Genomic DNA, 26,759 nt, shown 5'->3' with positions numbered 1-26,759 from the left:
CTTAGGCTGGTGAGCACATCTCATATCTTTTTGACATTTTGGCCTCTTCTTTATCCTCTTGCCACCTGAGTTTCCACAATACAGCAAGGATTCAGCAATCCTTGGCAGATACACTTTGAACATTAGAGTTGCTGTACATAAACCAAGCGAATCTTACACAACTATTTATAAGTGTGAATATAGATCCCTTTTGGATTAGATGTTGATGGAGGACCCAACTGATGTTGGGAAGATGAGAGCTTTTCTCTCAGCTTATGCCTGACCTGTGCCTGATCTACAGTCTGGTAGCTTCAGAGGTCAAAGCAGGGTGTTTATACAAGTATGCACACGTATATGCAAGAGCATGCATATCTGAGCCCCAGTGGGAAGGACAGGGAAGAGGAGTGGACACCATCTAACACCAGAGGTTGCTCTGACCACTTCTCTCATATTCTTGTTAGGAATGGAGGGTAAATAGGGGGAGTGCATGGAGAAAAAGGAGAAGGTCTGTATCTGTATGAAAGCATGTCTGGGGTGCAGGATCTCAGGGGGCTCCTGTTTTGATTTGAATTTTAAGCTCGTCATAGGGATTGCTTTATTTCAGTTAGAGCCTGCACACGTTTTTCCTTTTTTCTCTCTCTCCCCAGGTAAAGGAGGATAGGGACTTCATTTTGCCTCCATTTTTTGTTTTGTTTTAACAATACAAAGGTTAGTCTAATTACACAGCAGACTTGTTGATGATGTAGTTTGACTGTTCTGAGTACTGGGGATTCCTCTCCCAGCCCTGTCGAATTCGTGTTAGCTGTTTGTCTAGACAAGGAAGTATGAGCACAGATTTGACAACCAGTACAATGCATGGAATGATGAGAGAGAGCATGTAGGGATCTGGAAGATACCATCTGTACGACAATGGATTTAGGAACCACTTTCCACCATAAACCAGTGTGTGTGCGGTGCATAAAATCAGTGTCAGATATCCCAGTTTGGACTAGGAGAACAAAGAAGAGAAAGACAGAAGTAGAGGTTAGAATACCAAATTAAACCAGAACAAATGCAATTTACAGTGCACAGCAAGCTTCGTGAGATGTGCCAAATTTCAGACTGAATGAGTCTATTGTAATGAAAATGGATTATATAAATTTTCTTATTGTTTTTTAATAATAACTCATTCAATTCAATTGAGATCCAAGCCTTCTATATGCTTTAGTGTTAATCCACCCAGATATATACTGTGCAAGTTTTTCACCTAAATAAATCATTAATTGATAGTCAGTTCCCCTTTCTTCCCTTCCCCTGCCATCCCTGTTCCTGCAGAGGAACTGCAGCACCAAATTAATTCCTGATGTGGGGTCAAGATGATGATGTTAACAGAGGTAGCTTTATTAAAGGCACAGCAAATGTTTGAGCCTGCAGAAACTGCAGACTCTTTTTAGATGCTTGTTCTTGAAAGAGTTGGGGTGATAAAGTCAGTTTTCAGAATCACCTTAACTGAATTATCTGGTGAAACATCAAAATTAGCTCAATAAATGGCCAAAATATTTTGTAACTTCATAATTTGGCAGCTGATAACTCCACAGTGACGTTTTTCCATCTGTTAGTTAGTGGTTTAGGTCTTCCCAGTTTTCTGTTGTTAGTGTAATAATACCAGTTGTTCCATAGGTAGCCATCAGGGAAGTTGTGTTGTATACATGTGGGCTATATAGCCATGTATATGTATTTCAACCAGGTGATGGTGAATAATACGGATATGACGTTTGGAGCTAATAATGAAGGAAAGCCCTAAGTCATTAGTAAATCTTTTTGTGGTTACAATTTGTAAATGAATAAGCTGAGAGGAAAAAAGGGTTTTTTTTAGAGAAATCATTTTCTTACCTGTACAAATCGAAATTCTCTCCAGTTGACATTGTTGCTGACTGAAGGCAAGGAAGTTATTCCAAGAAGAACAAATAAAAAGAATCCTAAAATCCCCAAAGCCAAATAAGAGTCACTAAGCCAGCCATTTGTGTTGTCAAATGGAATCGTTTTATTGTTCAGGGCCTGAAGAAAAGAATACCAGATATATCTTAGTGTTAGCAGTTTTAGGATCAATATGAAGAGAAAAATATACTTTGAGGTAACTAGGAAATAAATATTACACATTAACTATCTGAAAAGGATTGGATGTTTACTTTGAATGGCTACTCAAAGAGAAAGAGGGGCATTATGTAGGTTCTGTGTACCCATAATTGTGGTATTTATCTATTGTAGGCATACAGTGAGGACAGGTGTGCAATTGTTTGTTGTTAAATAAGGTCAGGAACTCAAAATATGTGCTAATCCTTGTTCACTGCAGGAGGATTAGATTAGATGAGCTTTAAAAATCCTTTCCAATCCAAAGTACTGTATGATTCTTAAAGTTGTATGGAAAAACAGAGAAACATGTTTCTTTAAGTTATTCTTTATATACTTCTTGATTATTTTATTAATATGTAAACTACCTAGGAGGAAGATTGATACCCAGAATCCCTACAATTCAACATACCTTTGGATTTATCAGTGGTTAAAAGGATCACAAAAACTAGGAAAATAACCTCATTGAAATGAACATTAGACTGTCCACGTGAGCTTCTAAAGCTCAGCATCCCTGGTAGTATTTGTAACAGGGCCAGAGGAAGAGAAGACATAGAGTAAGGAAAAAAGTTACCTGTGAGATGGTTTGGTCCCCAGTTCTCCATCTTACGTAGTAGCGAATTGGGATGACAAGAGTATAAATAGCGTGCAGAGTAGCAAATGCCAAGGCTACTAGTCCAAGCTGTTTCCTACACAGCATCCATTTGTCCAGCCAGTCTGGGAAACGGCTGTACTTAGTACCTCTGTACAACTGAATAATTGCAGCAAGTATACCAGGGAGGTAAACCAAGGCAAGAAGGACGAGTGCCATCATGGGGCAGATCCGATTTGGAATGGTAATTGCAAGAAAAAATGAATAATCCTTGTTTTCATAAACAGAAGGGTAAATTACATCATGAACCAAACAGTAGAAGAAGAAGAATGCAGTTAGGCCAAGGGACAAAAAGATGGGAAGTTTCCACATTGGAAAGAGCTGTAGAGGGTAATTTTCTATTTGCTGAGCAGCCAAGAGAGAACCTTGATCCAGTGGTGTGAGACCCAGTGCACGAACAATATCCATTACCATTTGTTTAGCTTCTGTGTCATCTCCACAGACAAACACCTGCAGCCAAAAACAAGCAGAAGTTTTATTTTAACAGGCTTTTGTGACGTTTTCAACTGCGTTTCTGCCTGGGTATGGACAATATGAACGCAAGCTTCCAGGCTACTTATTACCTTCCTTCTTAGCCTTAATTTATATAGATAAAAAGTGTTACAGATAATTTCTTGATCAACAGTCACAAGATTTAAGAACATCAACCTTTTCTTTGTTGGAAGACATTGCTTCAAGTGGCAAAATTTTGTATATGAAAAGAAAATATAACAGAGTACAAATCTTTCCTTAGAGCACTTGAATTTCAGCATACTCTTTTGAAGATCCTGCCCTCAGTTTCTAAAAGCACAAGGTTTTTTTAACAGTAAGTAGGAACAACATTTTCTATTGCCACTACAATGGTCTATAAGGACTTGAGGGAACTAGGGGTAGAGAACATTCAAATATAATTTCTCTGTCATGAAAGTTAAAATTATTCCTTCCCATGTCTAGTAAAAGAGTGAAAAAACTCTTCTTTCTATGTGTGTATAGTAGTACTTCTTTTGGCACCTTCTGCTCTCTTTTATTTAAATATGACGAAGGTTTCAGGAGCCTAGGCTTGGAAATCTTTAGGCAAAACCACTTCTATCAGCAGAAAGCCAAATTAACTATGCTTTGAATAGTTGCCTGGTACTATGCCTTCTGTAAGGGCACTGTGCTTCAGAGTAGCTGAAAACAGGGCAGTAATAAATTCTTTGTATTCTGTGAAGATGCTCTATTGTTTCCTATGACCAGCTTGCCTGTGACTGAGGAGCTAGTTAACATGGTTTATGCATGCTGTTTTTGTGTTAGACTTCCATGGTGATGGATTCTGATTTAAAAAACTATAAATTTCTTCACCGTCCAGCTCATTTGTCCCATTGCTTATATTCACTGTATTGCCCCATTATATCCCTTACATCCCTTTTTTTGCACTCATAGGTGAACAAGTGACACAGCCCTCATTTCCTCCTGATTTACTGATTCTCTCTTTGTGGTAGTGCTTTCTCTTTTTTCCTTGTTTTTCTAATGTCTCCTAACAGCTTCCTGCATTCTGAGGCAAGCTATCAATATTCCTTGTCATGTCATATTCAAATCCCAATGTAAATTTTAGCTCACATTTAATTTGAGATTTGCAATTACAGTGAAAATTCCATCTCAGCCTTGTCTGAGTCATATGTCCCAAGAGTGTGTTTTGTCTAACTGTTAAAAGCCCATATGATAGTTCATAACTCTTTGAAATAGCAAACTCCTGCAGTTCAGTCTTACCTGCCGGCTTGCATCCAGAGTACCCGACTGCAGAGCCCAGGCAGACACGGTGTTGAAGGCTTTCACAACCCTAGCGCCGGGCACCAGCTGAGACAGGTACTTTGCATTGGATTCAGGATACTGGTTTATTTTTAAGTTGTTGCTTATGTCCACCAACACTTTTCCATGGAGTGTTTCCTCTAGTGACGCAAGGAAGTCGTAATGTTGCCTCTGGATTGCTATAATAATGATGGCAGCTTTCTGTGCTGCCTCAGCATGGCTCAGCACCTCTGCAGCATTGGGAATCAGGCCGGATGGCCGTGGGCTCCGGCTTCCAAACACGACGGGGTAGCCAGACTGAATCAGTTTATGGCTCAGAGCTCTTCCAAAATCTCCCGTTCCAAATATACACACTGTCTCTCTTTTGTTAGATGTTTTGGGAACCAAAGCCATTACGTTGGATGAATTTTTATTCATCTATTAAAGAAAAAATAGGAACAAAACATTCATCTCTTGAAAATGAAAGGTTAATTTTTGTTCTGGCTGTACAAAATAAATATCTGAGAATTTTCTTGGTTCTTAATCTGTACCGTTTTTAAAAACTAAATTCTGGATATTCAGCTCTACATCTCTGACAACACCCTCCTTCCTTCTTACAGATTTTCCTTACAGGTTTTAACATTCAGCTGAGCTATTGCTATTTTCCTCTCTCAAAGGGAAAGCAGGAGGAAGGAGTTCAGGAGCACCGTGAGCAAGGGCTGCACACATTAAAGGACTGATTCTATTTCCTTATGCTATAGAAAAACATTAAAGATGAGTGACTCTAATCAGATAATAACCTGGAAAGTATGTTCATTTGTAAATCTCTTGAAGAAAAGGTATACAAGCTAGCTACAAATCTATGTTGTCTGCAGTACTTCCTTAATGTGCCCATTCAATACCAGTTTGGCTTATTATTATTCAGTTTCCTGAAGAAGGTCCTATGAAGCATTTGGATGGTGGAACTGGCATGTTTTGTGTTGAACACAGGTTACTCATAATGAAATTCTCTTTGAGATTTTTATCTGTCCTCCTTTATCACAGTACCTGGAAGCTTCAAAGACTTTAATGTATTATCCATGCCATAGCAGTATGTATGCTCTGTACTTACGGAGTGAAACCCACGACCCAAATGCAGAATCAAACAGGGCTGCTCCAAAGGTCTTCTGGTAGATCCATATGCTGTTGCCCTCACTTTACAAAAGGTGACCTGAGGACAGTAAACCTGAGGCCTTAAGGAAGATCTCCAACAGGAGATCTTGAGAGACCCCTCTCTTCAAACAGCCGCTAATTTAGTACTTGGAGCAGTCATGTTATTTGCAGGAGCCCTAATTCAAGGCTTTCACAGCACCTCAGGTAAGTGGCTTAATTAAAGCTGTGGGAATAACTGATTTTCCAATTTGCAGGACAGAATTGCACAAAATGGTTAGCTACATCCAAAACAATTGCTCTGCTCTGGCTGTTTATTAACACTTTGCTTACATTGATACATAAAGCCTTGTTCAGAATGAAACTGCTATTGAAAATAGAGATCATACTCTTTTTTCTTTTTTTTCCCAGTGTTCTTTGACACATTTAAAATTCATTCTCTGAGGGCTCTATTACTATCCCATGAGGCTCTAATGGGAAGAAAGCTGTACAGTTCCTTTCTGTGGATATTCATGTTATTTCAAGAATGAACAGAAGGGTTTCATATGTAATGTAAATAAATGGTTCAACTCAGTACCTGATGGTACTCAACTTTCCTTTCTCAAACTTTCCCTTTAGCAGAGTAGGCCCCTATCCAAAATGAAAAGACTACTTTGTAACATATGGTTGTCCACCTGAAAACTTTTGTATTTGCCCTCAAGAAATCATTAAGTTATTGCTGAATGAACTATGCAAACCATTTTCTTCTCTAAAGTAAGGCTGGAAAAGAGAAACTCAATGAACCAACTGTCTCAAATGGATTTTTTTTTCAGGTAATATATTTGGTATATTTACCAGCAAGAAACAAATATATAAAGTGCTTCTGCTATTCAGTATTATTGAACATCTCATTTGCCAGTGAGCACTGAATTCATCTTGCTGGGAAAGAGGAGAGAAAAAGGAGATAAAAATTAAAACTGATGTTAAGAACAATTTTTTTTTGTGTGCGTGTACAGTTTCTCGGAGCCCTATCTAACATATGAAAGGACTTGTACAAGGCAGTGAATATTTTCCCATAAAGAGCTAGAGAGAGTTAAAGCTGCCTTTCTTGCTAGTGGCCTAATTTAATTTAATACCTCTTTTAACAAGAAAGACAGTTCACTTGAATCAACTAAGCAGAATTTACTTATTTTCTTATTAAGAATTACTTATTATGGGAGTGCCCGTAGCTATTGTGATAGTACACATTATATATCGGAAATAAACTGGTCATTAATGATTTTCTTAACGAATATGGTATATTGTAAAACACATGTTAATTGAATTGTGCATCTTCTATATCAGAAATTGATGTGTAAGACAAAGGAATTCTGCTTTTAAATCCCAGGCTGTCTGGATTATGCCTCCTTCTAGCACATTCAGTCAATTTTCCTCATTGAATTGTTGTTTTTTTTCCTTCCTTCAAACACGTCTTTGTGCCAGCTGGCTGCTGTTAAACTGAAAATGTTGTGGGCACTGTAGTTGACTTCTGGAGATTAATTCAGGCAGTAGACTCCACAGATAAATGTGGGCTTTGCTGTGTGTATTTGAACAATATGAACAAAAGGTACCTTTGCTCTGATGTCAACTCGGTGGGTGTAAAGTTGAAACAAGGAAAATGGCCTTATAGAGTCTGTTACAGTGATAGCTGCAATGTGAGAAGATATTTATTTGCTGTAGAAAAAGGCATTCTATTGTCTTACATCCACGTGAAAGATGTGATGAAGTACATCAGAAAGGACAGAGGGCCAGCCTGGTGTCAAGCTCAGCCCTCTAAGGCTGGCACTGGGTCTCCTTAAGCAGCTAATGGCAGCAAGGTTTGCTTTGTGCCCATGTGATGGGTGCTCTCAAAGCACTGAAGAAAAAAATATCCAGAAACACTAGTAAAGAAACAGATGATCGTCCTCTGTTCTTTCACATGGGTACCCAAATATTATCTGAGAAAAAGCTGTGGAGCACTCTATTCACATAGTATTTTTGCTGATGTCCATCCTCCTAACATTAGTAAGCTAGTGATGTTTTTTTTGTTATTTCAAAGATAATTCATGTCAGCTTCTTACTGATAACTGTGTCCTTTTCTACGCTGTTGTATTTTTATACAGTGAATTATCATATTTTTAGAGGAAATGGAGATAACCTCTCATCTGATTGTCGCTTGGTCAGTAATGGCAGAAGGAGGCACTGGAAGAACAGAAGAATCAAAACCATCATAAATACTGCGTAAACACTAGGGGAACTGAACTGAGACACAATGTTATTCCAGCAACTACATATAAATACCTATGCAGGAATTTGAATGAATACAGAAATGTTGCTTTGTACATGGGGAAAAAGGAGGGATTTCCTAGCAGAATCACCTACAGATGAAATGCAATGCCGAAAGTGGAAAGGCAGAGGTGGGACTGAGACAGACAGGGATGGAGAATGGAAAGATCAGACAGATGTAATATGAAATGGCAGACAGGAGATCAATGGAATGATTCAAAAGGTTGAATGACAAGATGAAAGGAGCAGGAAAGAAAAATCTTACTATTTACATTTTAAAAAGAAGTAAACCAAATAACTCTGGCAGTGATTTTGAGATTATCTAGCCCATCTTCCTCCCTAAGGCAGGATGAACAACATTTAAACCAAGCCTGACGGATGCTTGTCTAACCTGTTTTTGGATCTTGCAGTCTCCCTTGCTTTCTGCTGTCTCACTGGTCATACTACAAGGCAGATCTTCTGTTTAATCTGTATTGTCTCCTCTGTTGTATACACAGGTGTCAGTTTGCCCCCCTTCTCTTTGCAGAAACCTTTGTTGAATATGGAAGTTGTTACCATTTCACTCCTTTTCTTCGCTAGAAGAAACAACACCAGATCCTTCCCTGTACGTCATGCTTCTGTGAGTGGGGATCTTTCTCCTGGCTTCTTATGATCTTCCTAGGCTAAACTCTTTCAATTGTTAATTAAAGTATGGTGCTAAAGCTGAATGCAATACTGTCTGAGATCTCACCAGCTGGAAAGGATTCCTTCACTTGCTTCATAGACAATGCATTGTCCTGCTGGCGCATATGTCTTATTCACTGTACAGCTGATTCACAGTCAGCTGGGATGTGTATGTGTACTTTAGCAAGCAGTGTGTGGCAACAGGAAAGAAGATGTAGAGTGAAACAGCTGGTGCTGAGCGCATGGTCACACAGTCTTAGTGCAAGATCTTGGATCAGCCTTGGTCTAGCACTGCAGCCTGAATGCCCACTAGCAGCTGCAGTGTGCTGGGGTGCAGCCAGGGCATATCATCTTGCTTAGTCTTTGTGGGAAGGAATAATCTTGTTCCGTATGCTCCAAGAGCACTCTGCAGCGTAAAACAAAGCTTGATAATTAGTGATTTACTTCAACAGTGCACTTTTGATCAGAACTGAAATGCTACTGTACTGTATCCTGCAACATCCTGGCTTTTTAAGGCAGAACAGCTCCAAAGCAAATAGCTCCATCTTCAACGTTGTATAGTTCTTTTCTGACTGTGCTGTATTGTGCTCTAGTCCCTGTTAAACAGCACCATATTTTTTTAGTCTGTAACTTCATAACTTCAACTTCTCAAGATCATTTTGATTTCTACAGCTGTCCTCTAATGTGCTTGCAGGCTTTTTCAACTTTGTCAGATTGTCAGCTTTAATAAGCATATTGTCTATTCCAGCATCCATCCCATTTAATAAAGTTCCAGAATAGGACTCTAGCCAGGAGAGACCCCCTGTATATCTGCAGTAAATGTAGCCTTCCATTTTGACAGTGATTAACAGAGACTGAAAACGTTTCTTTCACTCGTTCTGCAGAACCCTACATTATATTAGTTCAATGAAGCTGCATTTCTCTCATATGCTTATGCAAATGTTCTTTTACCATGTTCATTTACCATACTAAATGTTCATTTACCATTCTAAAATTTTCACTCATCTCAAGCTATATAGCCTTTGTGATTCACCAGACCTGGTATGATCTTATAAAAGGAGATTAGCTGGGTTTGGAATGATTTCTTGATTAATACATGAGTATATAATCCTTTTTTTTTTTTTAATCTTGTTTTTCTGTTTGAGAATTGTACTTAAATGGCTTGGGCCAAAACTCTGCACGTCCTCTATCTACTTACTTTTCAGGATAGCTGTTATTCTTGTGTTGCCAGTCTTTGAAAATTTTACTTGTTCCATGTGATTTTTAAAGTTATTAATGGATGTGGAAATGCTTCAGTTATTCCCTGAACAATTTAAGGTGAATTCCAGCAGCCTCACTGATCACAAATCATTTAACTCACCTAAGCATGATCTAATCTGTTTCTTCTGACGCCCTGCCTGAATTCTCATCTCTTTATTACTGTTGTAGAGCTAAAGAGGCATTGTAGAGTTGGCTTTCCTGGAGTCATTAGTTAATAGCTTCTCAGTGGAATACTGGATAAATACTTCTCTTGATTTTCCTTTGCTGGTTTGTGCTTTGACAGTATAAGAGATGTACTTTTTAATTACTTATTTTTTGTACAGTGGCTTTTCAAATTTTAGCAACATATCAGTACTGTTCTATGTTTTTCCATACATTTTTATTTCTGTATGCTTTTTTTGTTTGAAGTTTCTGAAGAACTCCCAGATTCATCCACATGGCTGTCTTCCTGCAATCATTCCTCTGCCTTGCAAATGTTTTTTGTCTCTGATTTTAATGCTATTTCTATAAGCAGGTGTCAAATCCTCAGATCTCATTTTTCCTGTCAGATTCTACTTCTCATGGAACATCACCTGCCCACCTTCTGAGTTCAGTATTGCCTGCTTATTATTCTGCTAGGTGAACAAATCTGTTTTTGAACAATTGATTGTGTCTGGTGGCCCATAGTATCTCTCATCTGTGACTGAACATCTTCATTTTCTCCTTTACAATGTTCCAAAATCTTCTTCTAGAACTGTGTTCTTTTACCTTTTGATGCGGGGGAAAAGTTTAGACAATCAAGTGGGACACATGAGGAGATAAATGGGCTAAGCATCGTCAGGATTTTGATCCTTAGATGTATAAAAGAAAGGTTAGTGAGTAAGAAGAAAGTTAACGGCCAGCACAGCTGTGAATGAGGGAAGGTTATGGTGTAGTCTACCAGAAGATCTAGTCTCAAGATGTAAAATAATGATCCTTTAATCATGTGTGGGTTTTTTTCCTTCCTTTTTCTTTCAAAGTTTATTGTAAAAATATTGGTTCTGATGTTGGTCATGAAGATTACATATGGAAAAAATATTATGTGAGTGTAACTTTATGAGGAAGGTTTTCTGTGTAAACTAAATGTTTTGATTGGTGTTTCCTTGTAAATAGTAGCAGGGACTCTGTTACACTATGCAAATAACGAACAGTAGTAGGTTTGAGAATGGCCTCTTTGGAGCTTGCCTGTTGTTCCTGTACAACATTTTGGAGGCAAATAAAGATGTTGACAACACATCTGGCCATTTATATGGTGTGTGATGTACGTTCATCTGTCTGAATTCATATACAGTTATATAAGAGTCTGAACTGCATATTTCAGTAACACACGTGCAGTGTGAAGATTCTGTTTCTGAGGTTTGCCTTTTTAGAAAAAAATTGTTTCTCCAGATTTCAAAGTTTTGATGTTTTGGTTTTTTTCCCTACAACTAGGGGTAGACGCTTGGGCTGACACTCTGGTGCTTGTTAAATTAAGCTTCTTCCTTAAACAACTGAACTCCAACACTATCCTGTAGCAAAAAATAAATTAGTTCTTCCTATAGGCTTGCTAACCTTTAGTGTTTAACTCTACTTAATCCAGCACATCTGGGATAAACAGCTCGGATTCACACTTTGCCCTCTTGGAGACCTCATTTTAAACTTTGTTTTCTCGTCTCCAAATCTCTCATTCTCATTAGAGCAAGGTGTACTTGAACTTTCTCTGAGTGTCCACGCATGAAATAGTTGGTCCTTTCAGGTCTTTTTCCCATGCTGTCAAATTCTCCAAAGTTAAACAGTTTCTGTTTGAAGTGGAGTTAGTTAATTTTCATTATTTTCATTATTGTCTTAGCTGCTTATTGCATGCACTGACAAGTAGAAATAATTCCCTTTTAATTTTTTTTTGTGGAGTTTTGTCTCAGAAAGTCTGAGACCTGAGTCATCTATGATCAAAAGTGTCCTAATATGCTAAAATTAAATAGAGTAGCCTATTAAATACAGCAGAAAATGAGCATGCTTAATACTTTGTTTCTTGCATATTTAGTATTGCAGCTTTGAATGTGTCTTTCTGAAATGTTTTACACATGCATAATATTCAGTAATCCTGGGGTAACTTGAAAAACAAGTGAAATGTGATTTAAAAACTCTCATTGGAAAGACATGTACACTATTCTGAGGCAATCTCATTTTCTTAAAATTTTATGTTACTATCCCCACAGAGACTACACTCTAGCAAATAACACTTCTTATAAGCTGACAATTGTAGAACCAAATCTGCCCTAAATTACAAACTGTATTTTCTGTTGTTTGCTACGCCAGAAACTGAAAGGCATGTGGCTAAACTACTCTCCCTTGATTAATCTAGTACTTACACATAGAAAGAAAATAGCAGAGTAGCTCCTAACAAACATATCACAGCAAATTATTCATGAATTTTCTTTCAAGCAGATGAATATCTTCTGTTCTGCTCAGCAGAAAGTCCTGAGCTTCAAGTTTTGACAAAGCTTATAAAGAATAATTGTTTGAGACAATAAATCCTCCTACAGAGGACATTGCATTTCCCACATCTTCGCTTTTTGTCAGGAGAACACTAAAGCTGCCTGGAGGCTCTTCAAACAGATGAAGTATAGGCCTAAACAGATGTGTTTAATGTTGTCTAAATCATAGCAAAGTACTGAGAGAGCTGGAAATCTCACCACCTCCAACTTTCCCTTAAAAATGTAAGACTCAGTTATAACTGCTGTAATTTCCTTGTCTTTTTTAGGGTTGTTGTGCTTTTCAGAGAGGTAGAGGTATCAAGATTTAATCCAACTGCAAGACAGTGAGAAGATTTCAGAAAACACCCAAATCGGAGTGATGGTGGGAAGATGCAGACCTGTCTGCAGTGTGGAGTGAGGGCACTGCGTTTGTCCCCATTTTAATGCTCAGATGTCCTGAGACCTTGAAATATGTTTTCAGACCCACATTGTGCATGAAAAGCACCTTTTGGATTCCTACTGTGTCCCCCAAGGCTGTCTTCTCTCACTGAAGCTATTCTTCTGTGCATCTTTTGTCTGCTATTTAGAGACATTAACAAATAGCTCTGTCTCGCAGAGAAGTAACACTAGAAATAATGAAGCCTGGCTTCCTAGAGATTTGTGTTTCTTGGCTGATTACGAGCACTGATTGAAACTGTTTCCAATCACAGGAGATCACTCCTTCAAGATTTCTTCTCATGCGGATTTTCAGATCTTTAAATGTGTATAGTGACAGTACAGTCTTTCATTTTTTAGGACTTTTATGTGAAGTCTTCAACTACCTATTTTATGACACTGAGGAAAAACAAAGCCCTCACTTCTGGTATATTTGTTTGAAAGTATCACTAAAACAGTGGTTGAGGGACACACAAAATACATACATTGACATCCCTCAATATGATCAGAGAAACCCCACTTTCTACAGAAATCAAGGTAAAATAATATCGACTGGAATTAGCTGGCATCGCACCAGCAACTGATCAAAGTCATGCCTTTGGCACACTAAAATGTAGGAGTTCAAACCCTGTATTTATTCTGAGCTTTAGCAATATGTGATAAGTCCAATTGTCTTCCCATTTATGCTAAAGGAATTGTTGATTTTCAATTAACGTGGTTTTGGATCGGATTGGAGTAAGCAGGAAGATAGCAGAGCCCAATTTCTCCATGTCACCTGTGATAAAACAAAAAGCAGGATGGCTGCTGCAGCGTAGAAGCCTCTGTGGCATTGAACCTGGCTGCCTTGTGCTCTTAGCAATCTGAGGAGTGGGAGGGAGCGTATAAAAGATTTAAGCAAAAGTGGCATGAATGTGAAGCTTTCTTGCCAAAACAAATATATGTGGATTTGCAGCATGTCTGGAATTGGGCCAAGCAGATTTTCTTACAGAAAGTTCATTAATCTGCATTCTTGCTTACACAAGCCCATACACTAAAATGCTGTTATAAAAAAGAGTTTAAAGGCACTCCATTTAACAGTGGATAGCTTCATCAGCACTCTTACTCACTCAATATGAAGTAATTAAATGTATTATTTGCTTCTTTTGTTTCTCTTTCTTTCTTTGACATAGAATTGAAAATTTTACTTGACTGCAGTCAAGTGGCATCTGCAGAGCCATGCCTGAATTTAGGAAAAATGAACACTGATATTTTCAGAAAGAAAGAAATGGTGTTCCTCACACACAAAAAAGTGACAGTTTTAAATGCTGCTGCATTTTGCAGCAAGGAAAAATTATCAGGCTTTTATTTTTAAAAACTAGCTCTTCCTGATACAGAAATTCCTCTTCTTAATGAGGCAATAATTTTAGGAGTGTTCAAACAACAGCTCTAAGCTACAGGCTTTGAAAATTAGCAGCTGAGGAGCCTGAATTTAAAAACATGCTTTGAAAATACTGACAAAAAAACACCAGCGGAGGTGATATTTGTCAAAAATTTGCAGAAATGTTGAGGCAGCCTCCTCTACTGAGCAACAGAGAGATCTAATTTGTTGTAGAGTTCTTTTGTCTGAAATTCCCTTTGAGTTTAGCTCAAGATTTTGCACATAGCTAAGCTGCTAACTCCCTCTCCTGGAAAGCAGGAAGGGGTTTGAAGATGTGGGTCATTGCCTCAGCTTCTCACCTATGCAGTGGTAGGAATTAAATGTCTTTGCCAGAATACTGCACATCAGCTGCTGATCTGGGAGCACAGCAGGGCTGCCTAATTGCTCTCAGTGCTGTACAGGGCAGCCCGTGCTATCCCACAGCATGGTTTGCTGCACAGGGGCACAGCAGACCTCACATGGCATCTCTGACGTATCTGTGCTGCTGTCTTCACAGAGTAGGCACCTCAATTTCTGTCGTGGTGATCCTAAGTCTCAATCAGGGCTGCTGGGCATCTCATTCCTATCCCTGTGAAATATGTAGGGTCAAGGCAGCAGTTAGGCTTTCAGTTCTGCACCCCAAGACCATTCAATATGCCATCAAGTAGCACCAGGCCCTACTGCAGTGAAGGCAAAGGTGGATATCTGGAACATGTCATGGAGCAGAGGGCAATGAATATTTTAAGTACTCTTGTTAAACTTGCAGAGAAAAGAAGGGGGTAGTAAAGAGGGCAATAATGAGTACAAAAAATCCTTCATTTTGCAAACAAATAATGAAAAAAAGCGAAGGCCACTCTGGAGGAGATAACTTACTTTTATGTTAGTAGGGAATTTTGCTCAAAACCCTTCAATTTTTATTTTACAACAGTTTGTTTAAACAAATAATTCCTTAAGTAAACACTTTTCTCACTACTTATCATCAATCAAAATAGCAACTGGTAAAGTTAATTTCTCATAAAAAGCCTCAACTACTGCTTTTGGTAGTGCTGCAGATTGGTGGTCCAGAGGTTTGGATTCAATTTCCAATCTAGTTATCAAAGAAAAACAGTTTTTTAGATCTGCACAGGAGAAGCATTGACCTCTTACTCTGCTTGTATAAATCTTCCACAAATTTTTACGAGCAAAAGAATTTAGATCCACTGGATGCTTTTTAAGATTTTTTTTTTACCCTGAATATCTATGCAGTCAGTTTTGAGATCAGCAAATGCACCCTGACCCTAACGCAGCCAGAGCTGCTTAGTTCCAGAAGTCACTGAGATCTATTCAGTATAATTTGGGGTAAAAATGAACTGAATGTGTGTGTGTCATGAGGTACAAAACAAAATGTCTTGCTGATTTTCAAATTGCCTAATTGGACTAAATAATTTCCTCCCGCAGGGTGACCCTCTCTTGCAGCTCCACCAAGGAACTACAATACAAAATGAGGAGCTGAGAGTTCTGAATAAACCCATTGCCTTTACTGTATTACCATTTTACGCTATTACGATTATTGCATAATTACCCACTTGTGCTGAGTATTCGTGTCTTCTCTTACATATTTCCTGCTCTCATACTCCTTGTAGCATGGGACCACCCCAGAGACATCCTTTGTCAAACACTTCTGGTGCTCTAATGATGTCAGAAAGTGTTTTTTGCTCTTTGGCAATCAGTCTCTCCACTAAATTTCTTAACTCTTCAGGCTTATTTATCTGGAGGCCTCCAGAAGCTTGCTCACACAGTTGGTATCACTAATGGATTGGTGACAGGCAGCAGTGAAACACTTTGATCCCCATCCTCAGGTGCTGTAACTTGTCTGGAGTGGACAGCTGAGCTGCTTTCACCATTGATCAAGCAGTTTGTAGCAGATTATTATAATTAAGCACCTTTGAGGTGCCAAGTTTTATGAAGCTCTGGCACGGTTCAGGTTGTAGAATTCAAATGAGATTTTTTAGTGTGAGATTTATTAATATTCTCATTTTTTATAGGATATTGTGCAGCTTATGGAAATGGTTTCTCTACACGTTCAGATTTGTCTTGGCGAGGCTGTGCCGCCTGGGGAAGGCACATCACCCAGAATTGAGAACAGTCCTCATTATTTATTTCATCTTAACCTCACTTGTACCAATGTAAGTTATGGGATCTGCATCTCCCAGTGGAGTTCTATACTTCACTGAGCCATGGGATCCCTGCCAACTGTGCCAGGGCTGTCTCCATCAGAGCTAGGGCATTCCTCAGAGCCCAGTGAGGATCACATCAACAGTTCAGCCGAATAAAAAGACAGCTTGAAGCCACCTTAATGATCCTGCCTCTAGGTCCATGCTCAGCAGTCACTGTGAGCTCTGGAAGCGGCTCTGTCAGACCCTTAATTAACACGTTTACTGGCAGCTTATTCCTGCTCCTCCTCTGTTTCCCAGCGGCACTGCCACAACCAGCGCTTACCCCATTGCTGCCCACGCCTGCTCAACCTGGCTCAGCACCATGCTTGGGCTCTCACTACAGCTGCCTGCCCAGCAATTGCTCCACAGGGAAAAGAGCAAAGACCACAGAACAAAAAGAAAGAAAACTGGAGACCCAGGTGACCTTACACAAACCAGTCTGCCAAGAGAGCTTCTGACCAGGCCAAGAAACCAGGCTTCATCACTGGGGGGCTAAGATGGGAGGGGTCCTGGGAGAAGAGAGAAAGTGCTGAAAATCTGAATTTATCCACTCCTAATCTGAAACATGGCATCAGCCAAGTGAGCTTACTGTTTTGTTGTCCCTGCTCTCACTTAAGAATACATGCTGGAGAAATTTTGATAAAGAAGAGAATAGGTGGGTCTAAACAGCGAGGTCAAACAAGGAAAATCATCTCTTTTCCATTTTTGAGCATAAAGGCATTAAGGCAAACATTTGATCTCCAATATGCACACATCCAGGTGACCTTCAAACATCTCTCCCCACCTTTTCATCCCCCCAAAAGCAGCTTTCAGAAACCAGAATTTATATACATAAAAACCAAATAGAAAAAACAAACCAAAACAAAACAAAAAACCAAAAAAGCCAAAAAGCCAGCATCTATAACATGTACTGCAGAGCATAAAAAATAAAAAGTGTTACAGTTTCACTCTGCTGGCCCTGTTGCTGAGAACAGAATGGGAGAATGGTTGGCTCAAAGCTTCAAGTTACCGCATAAGCAGATTTTAATAGAAACAGACTGGGAAGCAGAGAGAGAGGCCTTAAAACACGCAGATGTGAAGTACACTCCCTGAAGGCATTGGTTGCTGTCTCTGCGTTCTTGAGGCACAACAGGAATAGATTTGTAGGGAGGGAAAGTTGTTTCTGAGCACCTCACACCCATGCCAAGCACACTGCTTGGTGCTGTCCTTGAAGTGGCTGTGGTCTGGCCCTGTGAGCTGAACTGCTGTGAGTGGTGGGGCTGCTTCTTGCACCCAAGAACAGCTGAGAGTATCCCCAGGCTGTTCTGTGATGTGGAACAGGGCATGGTACAGAATACAGGACAGTCACATCTGAAGCAAGCTCCTGCTCTCATATGAAACACTCATGTAGATAACATGCTTTGTTAATAATTTTGCAACACAAAGTAGACTGCTTATCCAGTTATGTTTTCTCCCCTTAACTAAAAGAAAAAAATTAAAAATGCCATCTGCCTAGAAGTGTATAAATATGAAAAGTGCTCTGTAGGTTTGAATAAGCAAATTCCTGCATGGATGAAGAAAGTGCAGGGATGCTTGATTTTTCAATGACTATTGTAATTTTGGTATGTAGTCAATGGTGCCACCTCAGTTATTGCAACTTCATGCTTGTCAAAATCACTGCTATTAACAAAACCAGGAGCTTCAGAAAGTCACATCTAAAAAAGAATTTGCACTTTTCATTAATTTAATCCTTTCTGAATGTCTCAACAATACGAAAAAACTGCCTTGTGTTGTGAGTGAATGTTTAGGTTTGTAGATTTAGGGGGAGATATGAAATCTTCCTGTATCAAAGCTGACTAACAGTTCTGGCAGCTGCAAATGTTCTCTGAATTAATAACATGGTGCTGGCATAAGACAGTGTTCAAGAAAAATCCATTTCTTTCTGCAGCACTGAAACCTCTCACTTCTAAAATATTAAACAGTTTTAAAATTGGTATGCTACTTGAATAGGAACAGAAAATATGAAATCCACGTGTGAGTCCAGAAGTGAAAAGAATCCTTAGCTCCAAATATTATTACAAGTAGTTTATGACTGGGGGTAAATGACTGGAGGTGAATCAAATGCCCTTTGGAGTACCTGCAATTATTACTAAAATTCAAACAAGAATTTTAGCTGTCTCTTAGGAAGGAATATCCTATTTCCAGATTCATCATTTAAAACCCACTGACCAACACTTGCAGAAGACTTCTCCACTTCCTTAACTCTAGCAAATATCTCTGAAAGATTAAATAAACTTGTTGCCAGTTATGTAAGCTCTCTGAATACCAATGGGCTGTTTCAAAGTCTGGTTGCCCTAACTTTACAGATAAAAGTATGTCTCTATATTTCAGTGCTTCCTTACATCATCTCTCAGTGTCTAAAATATTGTGTAATGTCAGTACGAAGACCTGGCTTTGTATCTTATGTCTAGCAGGGAAAAAAGCTAGGATTAAATTTTATCAGTATGCTGACAGTTGAGTTCAAGCCCACCTAAATCTCTTGTGATTGCAGCCTTGCCATTCTAGGCGTTCCTTAATCCCACCTACAGAAGTGAGAGAAACCTGCAGGTAGGATCGCCTCTGTAAAACTCACCTGTGCGCTCAACTTCCTGCTCTCTCCTTGAGGGAACCAGAGTCTTCAAGTCAGCGAGGTGCTGCTAGTGCTAGGGCAAGATCTGCTCTTAGATGCTGCAGAGAGTTCCTATTGCCCAGAGGAGAATGCAGAAACCTGACAGCCTTGCTGACATTTATCTAGTGGAAGCCAGGGTGCACGTGGGAGGGAGAGATGAGGAGATGTTGCAAACCCTGTCTGTCCATGCTGAGTGAAAGAACTTCCCGTCAAAGTTGTCAGGGAAAGTCCCAGCCCATGTATTTACAGCTGAGGTAAAGCTGTGGTTGCTTTATTTTTTGTTTTTTGTTTTTCCCCTAAGCAGGCACTGGCTTGCCCCTTGGCTATCGGCCAGCAAAAACGATTGGCTGTGTTTCCTGCTCTTTGAGGACTAACTTGAGAACTGCAGAAGTCAAGAATGTGTTGAAGAAGTAAAACAGGGGCTATTTGCCTGGAAGGAGAGCTCTCTTTGTGTCACGGAGCTCCGGAGTCATTCCAGCTCTGGGTTGGGACAGTAAGAATGTCACCTTGAGAAGAAAGGTATTTGGCATGGGGATGGCTGAAAGTACCAGATCTCTGAGGTTCTCTATGTATTCTTGGCAACAACAGTGATCCTGTGGAGTCACAGCCAGCGATGCATATGAACTGAGAAACACATCTTTAAGGCAGAAGTCTGGGAGTATGCAAAACTCTGGATGTTACATATCTGTTTGGAATGGGATATAATTCAAAACAGATGTCTTAGGCATCACGAGATCACAGGACTGGGTTGTCCTCTGAATAGGAGAAAGGGGCTCAGAGTGTCCAATAACACTGAGTTTTTATATGAAGTTTGGGAAATAAATTGAAGGGAATTTAAATAATATTGCACTCAAGATCCAAAATAAATGTTTTCTACTAAGGAGAAAGGAAATTAAAAATTATTTTTTATGTCATCATGGCTTTGAAAGACTTGCAGGAAACTGACTAGGAAAATGAAGGATGCAGGATATGAAACATAATAGTAATCTTGGAAAAAAAAGAAGAAAAGGCAAGAATTTGAAATCTGAAGAATCTGTGAACTCGGGATGAAGAAACTATGTGAGGGTTTGGGTTCTAGAGAAGAGACCAAATTATGCTTGAGATTTAGGACAGGAACAGCCCATGTCAGTTGTACACTAACAAAAAGTGCAAGCTAGTGTGATGCCTGGACCATGGGAAAAGATCCAGGAAATCAAAAAAGATGATATCACTTTGGAAGAACTTGCTAGATTCAGCAAGGTGTATGAGGAAAAGGCAGTGGGAATGACCTGGCTCTAAATTTCTTTTAGGAGCAAACGGCACTGAGAAAGTGAAAATGTCTGGGGTTAATCAGAATAGTATTAATTTTCAGCACACCCATCAACTAACATGCTGCCAAAAGAAGTGTTATTACACTTAAAAGAAAACCTTAAGGGAATGAAAAGGGAGATAGTTAATTCACAAAGCTTAAAATCACAAGGTTAACCCCATAGGGAATATGTAAGAAATAAATGAATACGTAATAGATAGAAAGAGATGAAAAAATGCTATGTCTTTGAGACCATCAAAGCGATCTATGCATTTAGAGCCTACATAATAATATGAATATAAAAGGCTGGGAGAGAATTTGAAGCCATTTCTCAGTAGACCAAGACCTCATGAATATTAAATAGTGCAGGAAAAGGTTAAATTGTCCAATAGTTTCCACACCTATGCAAGTCCTTTACAATTTTAAGACCGTACTTAAAGAAGAAGCTGGATCCACTCATTGGGATGCGTAGAGGAACTGACAAAGTAGTTCGTGTAGTTGCAGAAGGATCAGATGAAGCATCTTGTTTGTCCATAGTTGTACTCAAAGGAACAAAACAATTTTGTTATACTGCCAAGAGGAGATATGGTAAGTGACAAATACCTTTCTGTGCTTAGTACTTTACTGGGCTGCTGGCATGTGCTCATATTGGGAAAAAGAAAAGAGCAGGTGTTTTTGAACTTTCATAAAACCTTTGCGAGTTGCACTGTTTTCTCAGATGTCTATTTAGGCTGCATCTGGCACCTGAGGACAAAAAAGGTGTTAAATTTTTCATGCCATTCAGGTTAGTGAGATTTATACAGATGACATTTAGATTTGATGAAAAGCACTGGCTCAGAGCAGCCATGGAAAGAAACTGTGCTGCTGGGCTGAAGCTGGACAAACAACACTGTAAATGCCATGTAACACAAATAATATACTTGAAGAAAAGTTAGAACAACAACAACAAAATGAGTCAATCATCAGAAAATAATCATTTTGTCTATTCCAACAATATTTGGGTACTGAAACATATAGAGAATGTATACCTAATGTAGATTTTTCATAGTGCCATCAGGCAGAGATCCCAATGATCTGGGATGTAGTCACTGAAAAACTTGAGAAGTAGAAGGAGTTAGATATTTCAGATCTTAGAGGATGTCATCCTTGAGGGCTTTGGGGCATATGTTGATGTAGTCCTTTTAAACACTGTGGTTTGAAGTAATCATGGTAGTTTATGAGTTAACAAAATTTAGGCATGAATATATTCAGAGGAAAAAAAAAAGATTTAATCTTAGACATGGAAATAAACAAAATCATACATTTTTATTTACTGAAGGCTAGTGATATTTGAAACAGCTTATAAATCATAAGAAATTACCAAATAGGGCTTGGCCAATGGTTATTTTTCATTATTTTTTCAGTTATGAAATATGACTCACAGCCTCAATATAACCTTGAAATTGAAGGCAAGATTTGCAGAGCATTTGACAACGGAACCAAATCCAGAGAGAAATTTGCTCGTGTCACTCTTCTTGCCACAATAGTCACCAGGGATAAGATGCTTCACAAAAAAAATCATATCATTAATGAAAGATTAAATTTAACCTGAAAGTAACTTGACAGTACTACTGAGAAAGATGTGTGGATAATTTCAAGATACAAAACTATAAGGAAAAAGCCAGGGATTTCTTGTAAGCAAGTCTCAGTTCATCAATTATGTTTAGTAGCAGAATAAGAAGTGTCTTGTATAGTGTGACCATAATGAAAACAGAACCTAGTGAGAGAGTTTATATAAAACAGAAAAACAGGAAAAAAACTGAATCACGAGAGGCTTTGTAGATTTGCAATTACTCTACGTCTGTGTTTCAAGCCATTATTCTCTTTTTCTTGAGAGAGCCTTACAATCTCTTACTATTTGCCCCCAACAAGAATACCACAGAAAAATGTAGTGTGTCAAATTTATCTTTGTTAACATTACATACCTGACAGTAGGCAAAAACTCAACAAACACAAGCTTATACAGGAAATTTCGCTTTTAGAGAGCTTTTGTCCAGCTCCTCAGTCCAAAAAAGTCATCAAAATACCAAGATTTGCTACAGAGTCCAAGTTTGACTCAGAAGTGGATGCACCACATCTTAGCAGCAGGAAGGCACCATTCTGCAGACATCTGGAAACAAGGATTTGCATGTTGGCATCAGATTCAGTTGTGAAGATGCAGAAATACAGAAACAGGCAAATTGCACCCACATAGACATCAGCTGGAGCCCTGGGAACTGCTGGTGCTTTATGAGCTGAAGTGAGGCTGGAGAAGTGGCCTCACACTGGAATGTGCCCCAGGCCAGGGTGTCATAGTAGTTGCAGAGACAGGCAGGGCTGCTCTGGTCTGTCCTGTCAGGGAAGGGTGCTGCTAATCAACCTGTTAGCCCTGTCCCTTCCGTGGGCCTACTTAGCACCCAGCATCCCTTAACTCAGCCCAGGCTCACGGTGGGGCACGCTGGGCTGCTTCTGACCGTGTATGTGACTTCTTGCTGGGATCCCAGTCCTCCTGGAAATGGAGGAGAAAGTTAAGGCCTTTGTCTGCACACAGCTTGGTCCAAACCAGGCCCTACTGGGGCCTTCCTCAGAGCACCTAGACTGGCATAGAGTGCCAACATGTTCTTTCCTCCATCATCGCTATGGGTTTTGTTCTGATTGCAGCTCTCTACCATTCCCTGAAGAAATTTCCTTTGGGGGAGGCTTGTCTGGGCTCATGGTCTTCTACCAGGAAATCCTCTGAACCTGGGAATTCTTAGAGGCAACCAGGATCCCTGTAACCACTGGGAAATGGGACCTCCTTTTTAGCTTTACCTCCATGTGCAGGTGGCAGGTCTCACACAGCATGAGTGACAGCTGGTCCACCTCCAAAATGTGATGTGTTCAGTTTGCCTGTACTCCTTTCCTCACTCTTGTATATTTCCTGGGCACCAGTTGGTGGGACATCTCTATCCCGTGGGAAAGCCCAAGGTACAGCCTCTACCCGCACCTTGTCTCTGTGCTGGAGCAGAGGGTTACACATCTCCATGTTGCAGTTTGGACTGCTTTGTGGGTGATCTGTGGGTGGCAAGCATCGAACCTGAGTATACAGGTACACGCATGTGCTGCACTACTTTCCCTCCCCTGGCTCCAAGAGTACCTCTCAGCTTCTGTTTCCACTTCTCCCTTCACCTTTCCATCCAAAACACCCAGTAAATCACACAACTCCCTTACTAATGTGCCCCTGGTGCTGGCCACTGTGTCCATCCAAGCAATCAGAAAGAAGGAGCACAAGAAGGGAGTCTGTGACTGTGGGGCTTGCCTTCTCTCCTAAGGGGCCAAGTAGGGCACCCTATTTGAGGCAACAACCTCCCACAAGTGAGGAGTGTGCTCTGCTTTGTGCTCCCCTCTGTGGTTCTTCTGATAATTTTTGATCTTGAATATCCTGTATTCCCTTTCCGTCTTTCTTTCTTTCTTTTTTTTCCTGCCCATTTGTTATTTCCTATCATCAGTTGTGCTCCTTTTTCCAGGAAAAAAAAAAAAAAAAAAAGAGCAGTTGTGTTACAAAGCTACATGTTGTTTGTAGGAGGTTGTTTCCCCAGGCTCAGAGACGTTGTGGAAGAAGAGATGACAACCTTCTAAAAAAAAACCCAGAAGGGAAATAGAAGAGGCACAGAGCCTGTCATTTTGTGCTGCAAAATCTCCATCAGATGATAAACACACACTGTGCATGTCCCAGGACATGCAACCAGGTTTGTTGCTCCTGGGAGAAGCAGCCCAGGTGCCCTAAGGGAGGCAACATGTCTGCAGGACACTGCAGGGCACCTCAAAGGCTGATGGAAATTTACTGATAAATGCAATCTCCAGGTTGGTGATAAACATTTGTAAGTCTCTGTTATATCACTGTTTGAAATATGCTTGTTTTTATGTTTTCCTTGGCAGAGAAGTTATAGTCTTGGGATTGTACCTTAAAGTTTTAGCATCTGAAGCAAAAGTTCTGGCTGCAGCATTTTAAAGCCTTTCTTTGTTATACACAGCCTTCACAGATTGGAGGACATAGTAAAGCAGATCTGTTGCCAGGTGCTTATTTTGAGGTCCAAAATTGCAAAAATATTCAGACATCTACCTCTTCTGAAAGTCAGCATGGCTTTCAGGATTTATATATTAGAAATCTCAGTGATGCTGGAATAACATGGATTTCTACCTGAAAATAGGGCATGCAGTAGCATGTTTTAAAAATGAGCCATGTCCTGTATTCTCTGCTACATATAATGTCATTTCTGTGCAAAACATATGCTGAGATTGAAAAATTGGGACTGTAGTGCTTAGGAGTAGCTGGCTTAACATCAACTTTCCCACAATGAATAAAAATATGATTTTTATACCCTTCACAAAATCACAGGTGCAGGTCTTGCTGTTAAATCCATGAGGTATTTGTTCAATGATATAATCACTGGCTAGAAATAATTTGGAGTAACTTCACGTTCCTTTACTCTGAAGCTGTTAATGAAAATTGATTGAAAAACATTTAGGAGTCAAATTAGATTGCATTTCCCTTTCAAAAACGTAACAAACTTTCTTGTACTTTGCATAACACTACTGTAATGGCTAACTTTCTACAGGTGCTCTGGCTGAAGTTGCTAACTGCAAATATTTGCAGTCAGTTTCTACAGGGTGGGAATATCCAGGCTGTTGCTAAACATAAACTGTAGTACATTTGGCAGCTTTAGTTTTCTTCCTTTCATAGTGATTTATCTGTGAGACTGTGAGAGAAGCACTGGGCATGCAAGCAGCTGAGCAGCACAGGTCTTTTAAAATTGCAGACCAAGATCAAAAGCATTTTCCAAGGTGCTCAATGAGTGAAACCACAACTCAAAAATATTCAGAGCTGAAGTGTGGTGTAGTCAGATGTTCAAAGCTAGGGAACAGGTGAACTTTTGGAGGAGAAATCAATTTCTAGATTCTTTTTTTTTCCAAAAAAATCACTAACCATATTAGGCCTGTCCACATAACCAAAACATGCTTCATTTTGATCATCTTCTGACAGAAATGTTTAAGAAGTGAGGAGAACGAAGAAGAGAATCCTTTTTCATGTTCTTAGAAGTGAGGTTGACTCATGGAAGGGCTGGAAGCTGTTAATGACTGAAGACTTTTCCATTTGCCATTTCCTGCTTGGCAAAAGCTTTCTTGGCTTCCTGCCTATAATCTCTGGAAAGGAACTACATATACATTTATATGTGTGAGATGACTCAAACATGTGTATGCAAGTTCTCAAGAGACATGCTCCTAGAATATCATGTCATGTTTTGATTCTAAGAAAAAGAAATTTTGGTTAGGTGACATTTGTCATTTATTCACAGAATTATGCTTCCATTTTTGAATGACGCTTTCAATGCCATTTGATTTCAGCCTTCCTCACTTTTTCTGCAAAGCTACCTTATGTCCAGAGAATACTCTTGTGCATGCCTTTGTGAAGGCTGCTCTGGATTCCTGTTGCATTTAAGCTTGTTACTTTGTTTCTAATTAGATTTTACTTAAATTATGATAAATGCATGACACTAACATTCATTTGGTTCCTGGGAATATGCTCTGCTGACAGCAGAGGCCATAACATTAGGCCATTACATCTCTGATGTAATAGATACAGTCATTGGCTGATATGGAAAAATATGCAGGATTTAAACTTCCCAGGATTTCACAGGTAAACTACACTGTGAATTTGTGTGAGATAGAAGGCAAAGTACCTGCAACTGAAATATTCTGAGAATATAATCCTGGTACAGTTTAACAAAGAGTTTCTTGAAAGAATATTGACAAATTTCAGTTAATGGCCCAAAGTAATATTCCCTGCTTAATACTTCTGGCTGGACTTTATTCCATTCCTTGAAACAGAACTGTCATATTCAGAGGAGGTAAATAAGAGCTGCTTGATGTATTCTGAAAATCAGGATATCTTTTCTGGAAGCTTATATACATGCAAAAATATTAGAACTCTTTCAACTGAAACTGTTTTATTTTAGCTTAAATTTTGAAAAAGTCAGCATTTCATCTCATTTCCCATGTTTGGGATGCATTTGTATTCTGAAATTTGAAATTGCTTGTGAGAGAGGAAATAAGCTTTTTAATTTCTGCCCACAACTATGCCAGACTATTTTTCACTATTTATGTAGTGCCTTTACAGCTATGCTCTAGATAATGGAAAGATGAGCTCCAAGGAAAATTAACCCTATTAATGAGAGCATAGAAAATGTGAAGAGATCAATGTGCTGGAAAAGAACTCAAAAGTCCCAGTTTCTAGAAGTTAGTTGACACCACTGGAATAGCCAGAGATTTTGTAGAGTGTGGTCACTGACAAAATCACACCCACTGCCAAACTACTCGAACATACGACCAGATCACAGAGTCTGAAGCAATTGCCACATATCAGCTGAGCTTTACCATCTTGTCCTGTCCATGCTCTTCACGTATTCTGATGAATAATACCACATTAGG

The 26,759-nt window shown here is 39.4% G+C and overlaps 1 protein-coding gene across 1 annotated transcript; it reads right to left on the bottom strand.

Annotated features, from left to right (window-relative positions):
• Positions 1 to 497: 497 nt before the first annotated feature.
• STEAP4 (STEAP4 metalloreductase) lies at positions 498 to 4,924 on the bottom strand. The gene is made up of 4 exons (XM_065731567.1): positions 4,469 to 4,924; positions 2,663 to 3,190; positions 1,852 to 2,016; positions 498 to 967 (listed from the first exon to the last, which is right to left on the bottom strand). The coding sequence occupies exons 1-4, from the start codon at positions 4,922 to 4,924 to the stop codon at positions 698 to 700; spliced, it is 1,419 nt and encodes a 472-aa protein (XP_065587639.1). The 3' UTR covers positions 498 to 697.
• Between the last annotated feature and the right edge of the window lie 21,835 nt (positions 4,925 to 26,759).

The sequence above is a fragment of the Cyrtonyx montezumae genome, unplaced genomic scaffold (genome assembly GCF_038088225.1).
Source record: "Cyrtonyx montezumae isolate F1298 unplaced genomic scaffold, pur_monq_1.0 scaffold_14, whole genome shotgun sequence".
NCBI lineage: Eukaryota > Metazoa > Chordata > Aves > Galliformes > Odontophoridae > Cyrtonyx > Cyrtonyx montezumae.
The sequence above is the reverse complement of the archived record's forward strand: the minus strand, read 5'-3'. Positions and strand labels throughout refer to the sequence as shown.